We start from the raw sequence: 13437 nt of genomic DNA, 5'->3' as shown, positions 1-13437 counted from the left end.
CCGTCGCGGGGATTCAAACCACCGACCTTCTGATCGGCAAGTCCTAGGCTCTGTGGTTTAACCCACAGCACCACTCTTTCGTGATGTTATCCTAGCCTAAAAATCCCTCACTCTGGGACATTTTCTTAACTCATATTAGTTGGGGACACCATGTATTTATGGTTTCCTTGGCAAACGGGCAGATAAGTACAGGGAGGGTTTCTGGTTTTCCACCCCATTACATCGAACGACGAGAGATGCATTAAAGGCAGTTAAAGCCAGGCAGCATACGGAAAGCAGTGACTTAAATTAGAAAACAGGAGAGGGAACAGTTCAGATGAAGAGGCTTGACTGGAAGGCGGAGAAGGTGGCCTTTGTTCCAGAGCTTGGCCCCTAAGACTCTTCATTTGAGTTTGATCAGTCTCATGGTCTTCAGTGGGGTGGCGAAAAGATGGGGGCACTTTGCAGGAGAATGGAGCGTGACAACTTCTGCGCATTGTTTGACTCCAACCCCCCAGGGTCCAGAGACACCCGCTGGAGAGGATATCTACCCCTTTCCAAGTCTACAGCTGGACAGCCCCTCTGGCTGAGCACGCCATGGACTGTGTGAGGGCGGAAGATGCTTACACCTCAAGGCTGGGCTACGAAGAGCACATCCCAGGACAGGTAGAGATGGCTTGGCTTGGGGGCAGGGGGCTGCTCTTCGCCTTGGCTCTCGGCTGAAACTTGCCCTTGGGGTCTCTCTGCAGTCTGTGCATTCCTCAAGGACCACCTCTCTCCTTGTGAAATGACCCAGATCCTGAGGTCATCATCTGAGCCCTTCTTTGTGTGCCTCCTCCTCGAGAGGCCCAGAGGGTGGCAACACAAGAACGGGGCCTTCTCTGCAGTGGCTCCCCGTTTATGGAATATGTAAATTATATATTTTTAGGCGCCAGGCAGAAACGTTCCTCTTCAACCAGGCCTTTGGCTTATTCATACCCTACAGCCTTTTAAATGCTTCTGTGAGAAGTGGGTATTCTTGTTTTGGTTAATTATTTACCTGTGTTTTAATTTGTATTTTATTCTGTCAACTGTACTGAGATCTTTTGATGAAGGGCGGTATATAAATTTAATGGATGATGATGATGATGATGATGATAATTTGACACATTAACCATTATACCACCCTTGGCTGTCTTACTACTTTTAAAAAAATTAAACCTTGACAGAACAAAGAAGAAATATCAAGCTTTTTTTAACATAACAATTAGAGAAAAGAAAAGGAGAAAAACTTCAGATTTTTACTTTTTGATATCTAGCACACACTTGCCATGCCTGGAGGCGGGGGGAGGGGGAATGTTTCCCTTCAGCATCCATTTCTAGTCTTCTTGAGGGCAGAAGAAATGTATAGTTAAGATAATTAAACCTGAACTGGTTCTGTGTACATATATTATTTATTTATTTATTTATTTTCCATTTTAGAAATCTCTTCACAGCCAATAACTACCAAAACAGTGCATAATAAAATAAGATAAAATTCAAAAGTTTACCAAATTAATAATCTAAAAGCAATACAACAGTTTCTGCAACCATGCAGTTAATACTCCATTAAGTGCCCGGGTCACATTTCAGGAAAACCTTCTTAAACAATAATTTGTTCAGTAGCCACCTAAATAGCAGGACACCGGGCCCTTGCCTAACTTGAGCTGGTAACTGTTTCCAGGGGTCTGAAGCTGCATCACTAAAAGCCCAATTTCTAGTACATACTGTGTACCTCTATGGGGCATGTGGTGGTACTCGGCAGCAGTGTAGTTGCTGGGCAAAGATATATGGGGCCTCTTAATCCCTTTCTCATCTGATCTAGAGAGGGCAACATCCCTGAAAGTTTTGCATCTCTCTCTCTCTTTCCCAGGCTAAAGTTGTGATTTCATGTGATGTCTGTTATCTTTTCTTCCCCAACCTTCCTTTCAGACCAGAGATTGGAATGAAGAGTTGCAAACAACCAGGGAACTGCCACGCAAAAATCTGCCAGAGAGGCTGCTGAGGGAACGCGCAATCTTTAAGGTAACCTCGAGCCCTGCAGAGAGGCAGCCCAGAGAGGACTATCAAGATTCTAGTCCTCATTATGCAGCCAAAGCCTCAGCCCAGCTTCAGTTTTCAGTTTGCTGCTCAGTAATTGGAAAAGGGAGGTTGGAACAGGATGCCCTGTGATGTATGAATGAAGGAGGGATAGGTGGGTAACAGATAAAACGGATATGGATTTGTTCAGAGTTGCCGAGGAGGTGTGTTGGGGAAGACACACAGCACAGCTTCAAACCTCCTCAAAACATAATTTCATTCACTCATTCTGTTTCTGTGCCACTTTTTACTCACACAAACCACAAAGCGGCTTACATACAATAAATGACAATAGCGCCATATCAACATAAATCATGTAAAATAACTAACAAATCAGTTGGAACAAATTAAAACTCTATTAACAAAACAACTGTAAAAAGAATGGGCAAAACAGCACAACCACAAGAAAAGTGATGAAATTCACAAAGCTGTATGAACGTTGGCAAACTAACAACCCAAAAGAAACAAAGCGCTGTGGGATTCTCTCTCCCTCTTGCCACCCCCATGACTCTTAGTCTTCCACTCAGTGCGTCCAAAGACTCCGTTTCTACTGCCTTATAAAGAAAGTTCAGCCAGGAATAATCCTGTCTGCTGCTGAGAAATGAGAGTGATAACTGAACAGGGTGGATTATGCTGATTAGCACCTACAAAGCCCTGTGGATCTTGGGCCTTGGCTCTCTGAAGGACACGTCTAAGCCTGCCTGAGTTTGGAGATTGTCTGAGTTTGGAGATTCCCTCAGTCCTGCCACCTTCACGAGAGAAGGCCTTCTCGGTGGCTGCTCCCAGATAGTTTGAACTCCCTTCCGCTGGAGGCCAGGCTGGTCCCTCTCCTTGCTTTCCTTTCACCAGCAGGCAAATGCATTTTCGTTCCAGCAGACATTTGGTCACCAGCTGGCCAAATACGTTGTAATTTATGCTCTGAGCCACTTTGGGTTCTGCACTGGGAGAGAAGTGGGATATAAATAAAATAACTAAATTCTTTTCAGTGAACCTGCTCTGAGTAGGACTAGCAATGGCTGCAGCTTATTTGGTTTTTTTAAATATTTATTGTGTGTTTTGAGTGGTGTCTGTTTAATTTATGCCATTGAGTTGCTTCCCAAACAGGTCTGATGTCATGGACTAGTTGGACGCAGAGGAATGGTGGGAGGAACTAGCTGGGGAACCTGCAGGGGGAGAAGGCTCAGAGCCCAGGGGATTGGTGGTGGGACAATGACTCCAGCAGTCTGGAGGTCAAGAGTTGGAGATGAGTCAGACTGGTGAAGAAGCCAGGGTGTCGTCTCCTCCTACTGCAACAAGCTCCCCTCCTTCCTGGTCTCCCAGGACCAGGAGAGGCATGAAGAGGGCGGAGAAGTTAGCTTCATGCAGGCGTAGTCTCGGATTGCTTGGGGAAGACCGTAGAGAGGAGGAGACTTAGGCAGCTGCGAGGACCTTCGATCTCAGCAACTGCTTCGTAAGGCAAGGCCTGCCGGAGATGAGTTGCTGTGCTCATTAGGCCTGACCCTCCCATGCGGATTCTGTTAGGATTTACTAATGTAGCAGTCGTACCTTGGAAGTTGAATGGAACCCGTTCCAGAAGGCCGTTCGACTTCCAAAACGTTCAAAAACCAAATCTCAGCTTCTGATTGGCTGCAGGAAGCTCGGACATTCGCATTCCAAAATAACGTTTGCAAACCAGAACAATCACTTCCGGGTTTGTGGCGTTCAGGAGCCAAAACATCCGAGTTCTAGGGCGTTTGGGATCCAAGGTACGGCTGTAGCTGTGTGTGTGTGTGTGTGTGTGTGTGTGTGTGTGTGTGTGTATATATATATATATATATATATATATATATATATAAATTTCATTATTGTTATTTAAATATTTTTTAAATTTTATTTTTAGTGCAAAATTACAACAAAATTTACAAACATTGAATCCAAAATAAAATTATACAAACAAGAAAGAAAGACAAAACACAAAAAAGGAAAGAAAAAGAAAAACACACTCACACATCTACAAATAAAACCATATGTATATGTATGTAATGACTAGATTAGAATGAAGATAGAGCTGTATATATATTAATTTTGGTCAATTACCAGTAGAGAAGACAAGAAGAAAATGGAGCACATAAAACACAATGCAATACTTAAAGCATACTATTAAATGTAGAGTTAAAAACAATGTATTAAAAAAACCCAATGAGAAATAGAAAATAATTATATTAACATTATATTTACTGATGGCTCGCTCCTGTCATCTGCTGTTCTGAGACCGGCAAGCGCCGTCTCTCCCTGCGGCCGACCATCTCCCATGACTTTGCCTCTCTGCCTCGCAGGTCCACAGCGACTTCACTGCCGCGGCGACAAGAGGCGCGATGGCGGTCATTGACGGCAACGTGATGGCCATCAACCCCAGCGAGGAGACCAAGATGCAGATGTTCATCTGGAACAACATCTTCTTCAGCCTGGGCTTCGACGTCCGCGACCACTACAAAGACTTTGGCGGGGACGTGGCCGCCTACGTGGCCCCCACCAATGACCTCAACGGGGTCCGGACGTACAATGCGGTGGACGTGGAAGGGCTCTACACCCTGGGCACGGTGGTGGTGGACTACCGGGGCTACCGGGTGACGGCCCAGTCCATCATCCCCGGCATCTTGGAGCGGGAGCAGGAGCAGAGCGTCATCTACGGCTCCATCGACTTCGGCAAGACGGTGGTCTCTCACCCCAAGTACCTGGAGCTGCTGGAGAAGACCAGCCGGCCCCTGAAGATCCAGAAGCACGCGGTCCTGAATGACAAAGGCGAGGAGGTGGAGCTCTGCTCGTCTGTAGAGTGCAAGGGGATCATTGGCAACGACGGGCGCCACTACATCCTCGACCTGCTCCGCACCTTCCCTCCCGACCTGAACTTCCTGCCCGTCGACGGGGAGGAGATGCCCGAGGAATGCCAGAAAATGGGCTTCCCCAAACAGCACCGCCACAAGCTCTGCTGCCTGCGGCAAGAGCTGGTGGACGCCTTCGTCGAGCACAGGTAACCCTCACCACTGCCCAGAATTTATAGAGAATTCATGGAGTGGGAAGGGATCCTGAGGATCATCTAGTCCAACCCCCCCTCCCAGCAAAGCCAGGCTCGAACCTGCAACCTTGGTGTGATCAGCGCCACGCTCTCGCCAACTAAGCTATTCAGGCTTTTTGCATCGCTGCACTAGGTTTCTGTCCGGGGACAGGGGGTATAGTAAATGACCTCATCGGCCCAAGGGCCACATTCCTTCTTGGGCAACCTTCCAGGGGCCACATGTCAATAGGGGCGGGGCCAGAGGCAGGTGAGGGCGGAGCAATGGTGTTGATTTTTGACTTGGTACAATAAGTTGCATTTCAACCATGCAAGGGCTATGAGAGTTCAGGCAGGGAAAAGCAATTGAGTTTGATCTGGAGCAGGCTGGGGAGGGGGGTAAGCTAGAGCAGAGTGGGAGCCCCCAGGCATTACTACTACTACTACTACTATTACTACTACTACTACTTATACCCCACCATCTGACTGGGTTTCCCCAGCCACTCTGGGCAGCTTCCAACATAATAAAAGCACAGCCAACGTCAAACATTTAAACCTTCCCAATGCAGGGCTGCCTTCAGATGTCTTTGGAAAGTTGTATGTTTATCTCCTTGGCATATAATTGGAGGGTACTCCACAGGGCGGGCGCCACCACCGAGAAGGCCCTCTGCCTGGTTCCCTGTAACCTCACTTCTCACAGTGAGGGAACTGCCAGAAGGCTCTTGGCATTGGACCTCAGTGTCCAGCCCGAATGGTGGGGGTGGAGACGCTCCTTCAGGTATACTGGGCCGAGGCCGTTTAGGACTTTAAAGCCCAGCACCAGCACTTTGAATTGTGCTTGGAAACGCATTAACTGCTGTGCTTATGATATGAGGTGTCTGCTGAAATCGTCTGTGGAACAGACACAGGATGTGAAAAAAAATTCAGCGCCTTCAATTGTTTTCTTAAGTGTTATGTTATAGAAGGGGAGGCTGTGCAGTTAAGATACCTTTCAGTATTGTCAAGTAAATTTTTGAGTTTGAAAATTACATATCGAACATACTTCATTTTCTAGCATCCACCCGCTGAGTAAACCAAATTTTAGTCCATCGGCAGTTGAGCAGCGGGGGAATCTCTTCAGGTATTTTTTGCAGCGTGAAAAAATAACAACGGCAGACACTTGGGCCCAAACATGCCCAGTCCAACCTCCCATTGGTTTTAGAGCTGCATAATGTTTTGTTGGGACAGGGGTGGCACTGTAGGTTAAACCACAGAGCCTAGGACTTGCTGATCAGAAGGTCAGCGGTTCGCATCCCCATGACAGGGTGAGCTCCCATTGCCCGGTCCCTGCTCCTGCCAACCTAGCAGTTCAAAAGCATGTCAAACTGCAAGTAGATAAATAGGTACCACTCCAGCGGGAAGGTAAATGGCATTTCCGTGCACTGCTCTGGTTCGCCAGAAGCGGCTTAGTCATGCTGGCCACATGACCCGGAAGCTGTACGCCGGCTCCCTCGGCCAATAAAGCGAAATGAGCACCGCAACCCCAGAGTCAGCCACAACTGGACCTAATGGTCAGGGGCCCCTTTACGTTTTTAATGTTTTGTTGTAAGTTTCCGAGGGCATTTTCCAAATCAACTGTGGCTCCCAAAATCCTACATCCTCACAAACAGAGACCCCAAGTTTCTAGCCCTCGTGATGGAGGCTTTGAGGGCTGTGTGTAGCCATTGCTCCAAACCAACAAGGGAGCCACTGTGATACAGTGCCAGACTAGGACCTGGGAGACCAGGGTTCAAGTTCCCACTTGACCGTGAAGCTCACTAGGTAACCTTGGAGGGGCCAGTGGCTGCTTCTCAGCCTTGCCTACTTTGCAGGGGGGTTGTGAGGATACAGTGAGGGAGGGGGAAACCCCTGCACCCCACCTTAAACTCCTTGGAGATAAGGTTGTGCTAGAAGTATGTGTCTTCTTGCAACCCCTTTTGCGTTGGGCTGCTTCATCCCTTCTCTCTTCCTCCCTCTCCTCGATAGGTATCTCATGTTCATGAAATTGGCTGCGCTGCAGCTGATGCAGCAGAAGGCGATCAAGCAGGAGGCCCCCTCCCCTCTGGAGAACGGCGGGAGCCCCACCTCCCCCTCCTCCTTTCCCGAGAACGGGGTGGAGGATGGCGAGGAGAAGCGCCCCTCGGAGGACGGCAAGATGGAGGACAGCGTCGCAGGGCTGGACCAGGTGAAAGAGCTCACGGAGACGATTGCGTCGGACGATGGAGCAGGTAACTTGGTGCGCTCTCCCACTGGGAACACTGCTGCCACCCCCAAAAAGAGGGAGACCCCCTTTCCTGTGCATGAAGAAGCCCTTCCATTCATAAGAATGGGGTTTTTATGCTGGATCTGAGGTAGACTGTGTCTGAACCTGTAGGATCCATTTGGCTGTTGGACCTCGTAGCTGTGCACAGGTCTTTCTCCATGCATGTGCTTGCTTGCCTTTTTAAAGGCTGGTACAAAGTAATTTGATAGCAATAAGTTCCCTCGGTTACATAAGACCCTTGATAGCCCAAATCTCCCTCATCTCCTTCTGGGGAAGTACATCAACCTTTGCTTGTCCTTTTCCAGCTCTACAGCTTTGAGTTGGGAAGAGGTGAGTGGCACCAGAACTGGACACAAAAATTCCCAAGCACAGATTTGTATAAGGACATTGTGAAATTGGCAGGCTTTTGGTTTTTCCAGTTGAACCTGGAAGGTCACACTTCGTCCACCTTTATAGTTGGGGGTCAGGAACCTCCAGCCTGTCAGCTGACCTTTGCCCACTCCCACTTGTGACATCATCTGATGGGTGGGGTTAAATTTTGCATTAGGCTTTGTGTGACATTTACTCAGCGCTCATCAGCTGCCATCACTTATCCTCCTCCTCCTTTATTTTACAGTGGTACCTTGGTTCTTAAACTTAATCCGTTCCGGAAGTCCGTTCCAAAACCAAGGCGCACTTTTCCATACAAAGTAATGCAAAATGGATTAATCCGTTCCAGACTTTTAAAAACAACCCCTAAAACAGCAATTTAACATGAATTTTACTCTCTAACGAGACCATTGATCCAAACAATGTACTGCAGTCACACAATCAATCAGTAGCTGAACTGGGTTCCACACAGTCACAAAAACAAACAAAAAGAGCCGCAAAAACAGAAACGCAAAATAAATAGCAAAAACAGACAGACTTCAACGTAACACTCAAAACGGAAGTGTGGCACTCAAATCGGAGCACGTTGGGTTCCGAAAAAAGTTTGCAAACCGGAACACTTACTTCCGGGTTTGCAGTGTTTGGGTTCCAAGCTGTTTGAGTACCAAGGCATTTGAGAACCAAGACACCACTGTATTGTATATCACCCTATACCTGCAGGTTTCAGGGTGGTTCAAATGATAAAATCACACCATCTGCTGAGCCAGAGCTTAAATCCTGCTCAGGTCAGCAACTTTCCATGCAAAGCCCTTCCTGACTCAATAAGGAAATTTTAAAGCTCTGCTTAAAATGGAGGGGGGGGTAGTCTTCATTTTAGCAGCTGCTTTGTGATGTCCTGGGGTTGACAGGTCAGCAGCCCCTCCCACCTGTCAAATTTGGTCCATGAAGGCCGATCCCAATAAGGATGCGGTAGACTCAGTCGGTAGAGCTCTTATTCATCTCAGGGTCGTTTGTTCGAGCCCCACGTTGGGCAAAAAGATTCCAGGGGGTTGGACCAGATGACTCTTGGGGTCCCTTTCAGCTCCCCAGTTCTATGATTCTATGAAGTGGAAAAGGTCCCCCACATTTGCTCTGCAATCTATTTTGTCTCCTTTACCCAGTGGACCCCAAAAGCCGGGAAGTGATCCAAAATGCTTGCAAAGCTGTCGGTTCCATCAGCAACACGTCCTTCGATATCCGGTTTAACCCGGATATTTTTTCGCCAGGTAAGAAGGCGCTTCAGGTGCGCTTGGAGTCCTTTGCAGCACGTAACCCCTTCCAAGTGTTTGGCCCTTTTGAGTTTAGACGTTTGAGTGTTTTCTTTCTGCACACAGAAGCTCTCAGCTTTTAATCCACCCAGCATCTCCAGTTCTGTATTTACCCCAGTGCATCTTGATCCTGCCTTTCTTGTCAGCGATGATCAAAGCAGCTCCTAAGCTGCAAGAAACAGGAGGGAAGAACCACATACGCCCTCTTGAGCTCCTTGAAGGAAAGGTGGGGTGCAAATGCTATAATCAGTAAATAAATCACAGTACAGTGGTGCCCCGCAAGACGAAAGGGTTTTCCGTTTTGGAGGTGCTTCGCAAAACGAATTTCCCTATGGGCTTGCTTCGCAAGACGAAAATGTCTTGCGAGTTCCTGCGGGGTTTTTTTCCTTTTTCCCCCCTTTTGCTAAGCCGCTGAGCTGCTTATCAGCTGATCCGATAAGCCGCTAAAAGCCGCTAATAGCGCTAATCCGCTAAGCCGTCAATGGGCTTGCTTTGCAAGACGAAAAAACCGCTAGACGTAGAGACTCGCAGAACGGATTAATTTCGTCTTGCGAGGCACCATTGTATAGGATCCGCAACAAGCCCTGGGGCCAACACATGCTTCCTGTGCAATTGCTAGGAGAAGCTCAGAAGCATCTACTTCTGCTGGCACAAACCATAGATAGCTGAGCCCATTTTTGTCCAAACTGGTTTACATTGGGTTGTGGTAAACTTAAGTTTATATTCAGAGTAGGTCGGTCCCTTGAAATAAATGGACCGCAAGTTAGTCGTGCCCATTATTTTCAGTGGATCTGTTCTAAGTGGAACTAACATTGAAGTACAGCCCATTACTTTGACCATCGTTAAACCAAGAGAAGATGGCGTACAAGCAAACTGACGTGCTCAGTTTGTTAGAGCGTGGTGCTGGTAACACCAAGGTTGCAGGTTCGATCCCCCTGTGGGGCGGCTGCATATACCTGCCTTGCAGTTTGGCCACCACTGTCTTAGATGATCCTCAGGGTCCTTTCCAACTCTAAAATTCTGTAATTGCTTGAAACCATGTTAATCAATCTGTCTGGTTGAATTGACGGGTTCTGACCATGTGGAAGGTTTGTATTCATTCATTCATTCCATTCCATTCCATTCCTCCGAGGAGCTCAAAGTGGCCTGCATACTTCCCCCTCCCCTCCCCTCCCCTCCCCCTCATTTTTATCCTAACGGTGAAGTAGCTTAGGCTGAGAGTGAGTGACTGGCCCAAGGTCTCCTACTGAGCTTCATGGCCTGGTCTCCCAGGTCCTACATCAGTCCTCTAACCACTACACCATACTCGTCCTATCTTAAAGGTAAAGGGACCCCTGACCATTAGGTCCAGTCATTGCCGACTCTGGGGTTGTGGCGCTCATCTGGCTTTACTGGCCGAGGGAGCCGACGTACAGCTTCCGGGTCATGTGGCCAGCATGACTAAGCCGCTTCTGGCCAACCAGAGCAGTGCATGGAAACACCGTTTACCTTCCCGCCGGAGCGGTACCTATTTATCTACTTGCACTTTGACGTGCTTTTGAACTGCTAGGTTGGCAGGAGCAGGGACCGAGCAATACGGGAGCTCACCCCATCGCAGGGATTCGAACCGCTGACCTTCTGATCGGCAAGTCCTAGGCTCTGTGGTTTAACCCACAGCACCACCTGCATCCCTGGTCCTATCTTACTCCTGGGCAAATGGGGGGAGGCCCTGCTGTGAGCCCCATGATTTCCGTATCGTGCATTCTAATCTATGGTTTAGTGCAATGTGTGAATGCAGGCCACTCTCTGACCTGCTGCAGGAAAGCTCCTAGCTAACCATCCCTCCCCAGGGTAACATTGAAGGGGAGGCAGCTTTGGCCAGTTCTGAGAGGTGTGTATTCCCCCCTCCCCCCAGCAGGGTTGAGCAGAAATCTTGCTAACAGAAATATATGCCATAAAGGCAACTCTCAGCTTAACACAACAGTTGCATTCCAGGGATAGCACACAAAACCCAAACTCCCATCTAGCCAGTGGTGGGTGGGATTGCCAAAACCTTTTTTTTCCTCCCCAGACACCCACCCTCTTTTTAGTATTTTTAAATTTAAACTTAATTTAAATTACACACAGGTAGTGTGTGTGTGTGTACATACACATGCATATATATATATATGTGTGTGTGTGTGTGTGTGTGTGTGTATAATTAATATATATATATATATATATATATATATATATATATATGGGGCCCTCTTCCCAGCTGGCTGATCTTCCAGCTTCCTTTCCCAGCTGGCTGATCTTCCTTTCCTGTTTTCATAGGGGTCCGCTTTCCAGAGTCCAGCAAAGAGCAGATTCAGGATCAGAAGCGGTTGCTAAAGGACGCGGCTGCTTTTCTTGTGTCCTATCAAATTCCAGGCTTGGTGAGTGAATTTGCGCCAGGAGGAAGGGGGGAGAGAAGAGAGTGGGGAGCAGTCTTTCCATAGGAACGGCATAGCAAACAGCCTTATACTGAGCCCTAGACCCTCCGTCAATCTAGCTCAGTATTGTCCGCACGGACTGGCAGGAGCTTAAGACCAGAAGACTCTCCCATTTCTGTCTGGAGATGTCATTGTGGATTGAACCTTCTACATGCAAGGCAGAAAAGCCAGGCTTGCTAAGTTCTGCTGTGTTTGTGTGTTTTCTTCTTCCTTGGCAGGTGAAAGACTGCCTTGACCACACCATGCTCCCGATGGACGGCGCCACCTTGGCCGAAGCCATGCACCAGCGAGGCATCAACATGCGCTACCTGGGCAGAGTGGTGGAATTTATCACCAAGACCCCTGGCCGGGCTCAGCTAGATCACATCTATGTAAGCCTCAAAAGTTTCTTTGCTTTCCCCCCCAACTTCTAATTGCCACGTAAAAATAAATAAATAAATGATGTTGTTTCTTGAGGATTATTTGCCCTGGCAGAGATCCAGCTCGGATAAAAAAAAAGCTCGCATATATTAGGGCTGCCATACGTCTGGGATTTTCTGGGTACATGCTATGGCGCTGTGGTCTAAACCACTGAGCCTCTTGGGCTTGCCGATCAGAAGGTCGGCGGTTCAATGTGTTTCTTGTCTCCTGCTTGACCTGTTTGTTCTTTTGTCCCCCCAATTTGTTTCCTTGGAACAGAAAATTGGAATCACAGAACTGATCACCCGGTCAGCCAAGCACATCTTCAAGACATACCTTCAGGTACAAATCGGATTATGCAACCCCGAACACCTTCCCTTACATGCCCTCTCCTGCGCAAGGGTTGCCTGTCACTCACTCACTCTCTCTCTCTCTCTCTCTCTCTCTCTCTCTCTCCCTCTCTCTCTCTCTCTGCCTCCCCCCCCCCCCCGCCCAGTCCCGGTCTTCCCAGATCAAGAGAGAAGCCATTTCCTCCTTAGGCTTCTTGCACAGGTTGCCTAGCAACTGGAAGCACAATCTCATTAAGGCCTAAAATAAGTGCAGGCCTGTGTGGTTGAGGGAGAACCAGTGGCAACTTGTCTGTGTGTGGTGTGGTGTGTGTGAGAGAGAGAGAGAGTGATTCAAAAACTATTCCTTCATGGCTGAGCTTGTGTTTTTGTCTTCCGCGCTCAGCAGGAAAGGTTTTTAACAAGGACGGGAGATGGCAAGTGTTTGTGTGGACTTGCGTCAGACCTGCGGCACAGTTAATGTAGGCCTGGTGTTCCCGGATCCCTGAAAAGCTGGGAGGGGGGCTTGCACAGGGTTCCTCTTTCTCTACCCCCCCCCCAAAAAAAATGCTTTTTCAGCGCATGCAGCAATCTGCTTGGGTTTGTTTCCAGAGCAATGACTCCTCCAAAATGCTTTGCATACTAGTTGGGTCTCCCAGCTGCCTTCCACAGTTGTGTGTGTGTGTGTGTGTGTGTGTGTGTGTGTGTGTGTGTGTGTATGTGCGGAATCCCACATGGGGCTTCTGGAATTCCGGATGCCTCGGCTGGGGAGGGGCGCCCACAGCATATTAGCTCCCTGCCCCCCCAAAATCCAGTTCAGTCTTTGTTTCATTTCATTCACTTTTTGGGCAAATCCGGTGCAGAAGATGCAACTAATCATTCTCAAAGGTTTCGTTATGGATTTACAGTGGTACCTCGGGTTACATACGCTTCAGGTTACATACGCTTCAGGTTACAGACCCCGCTAACCCAGAAATGGCCTGGTGTGCTCTGGTCCATGGGGGTCACGAAGAGTCGGACACGACTAAACAACAACAACCCAGAAATAGTGCTTCAGGTTAAGAACTTTGCTTCAGGATGAGAACAGAAATCGTGCTCCGGTGGCGCGGCAGCAGCAGGAGGCTCCGTTAGCTAAAGTGGTGCTTCAGGTTAAGAACAGTTTCAGGTTAAGAACAGACCTCCGGAACGAATTAAG

The 13437-nt window shown here is 48.2% G+C and overlaps 1 protein-coding gene across 3 annotated transcripts in view; it reads left to right on the top strand.

Annotated features, from left to right (window-relative positions):
- Positions 1-13437, top strand: part of CLUH (clustered mitochondria homolog) — a 75535-nt gene that overhangs the window by 47244 nt on the left and 14854 nt on the right. For all 3 annotated transcript variants that reach the window (XM_079955373.1, XM_079955372.1, XM_079955374.1), the window contains exons 8-15: positions 498-645; positions 1930-2022; positions 4392-5086; positions 7112-7353; positions 8918-9022; positions 11360-11460; positions 11736-11888; positions 12196-12258. In XM_079955373.1, coding sequence (XP_079811499.1) covers positions 498-645; positions 1930-2022; positions 4392-5086; positions 7112-7353; positions 8918-9022; positions 11360-11460; positions 11736-11888; positions 12196-12258 — 1600 coding nt within the window. The remainder of the gene's footprint in view (positions 1-497; positions 646-1929; positions 2023-4391; positions 5087-7111; positions 7354-8917; positions 9023-11359; positions 11461-11735; positions 11889-12195; positions 12259-13437) is intronic.

Source organism: Podarcis cretensis, assembly GCF_951804945.1.
Source record: "Podarcis cretensis genome assembly, chromosome: 15".
Classification (NCBI taxonomy): domain Eukaryota; kingdom Metazoa; phylum Chordata; class Lepidosauria; order Squamata; family Lacertidae; genus Podarcis; species Podarcis cretensis.
This window is presented reverse-complemented; position numbering and strand designations above follow the sequence as displayed.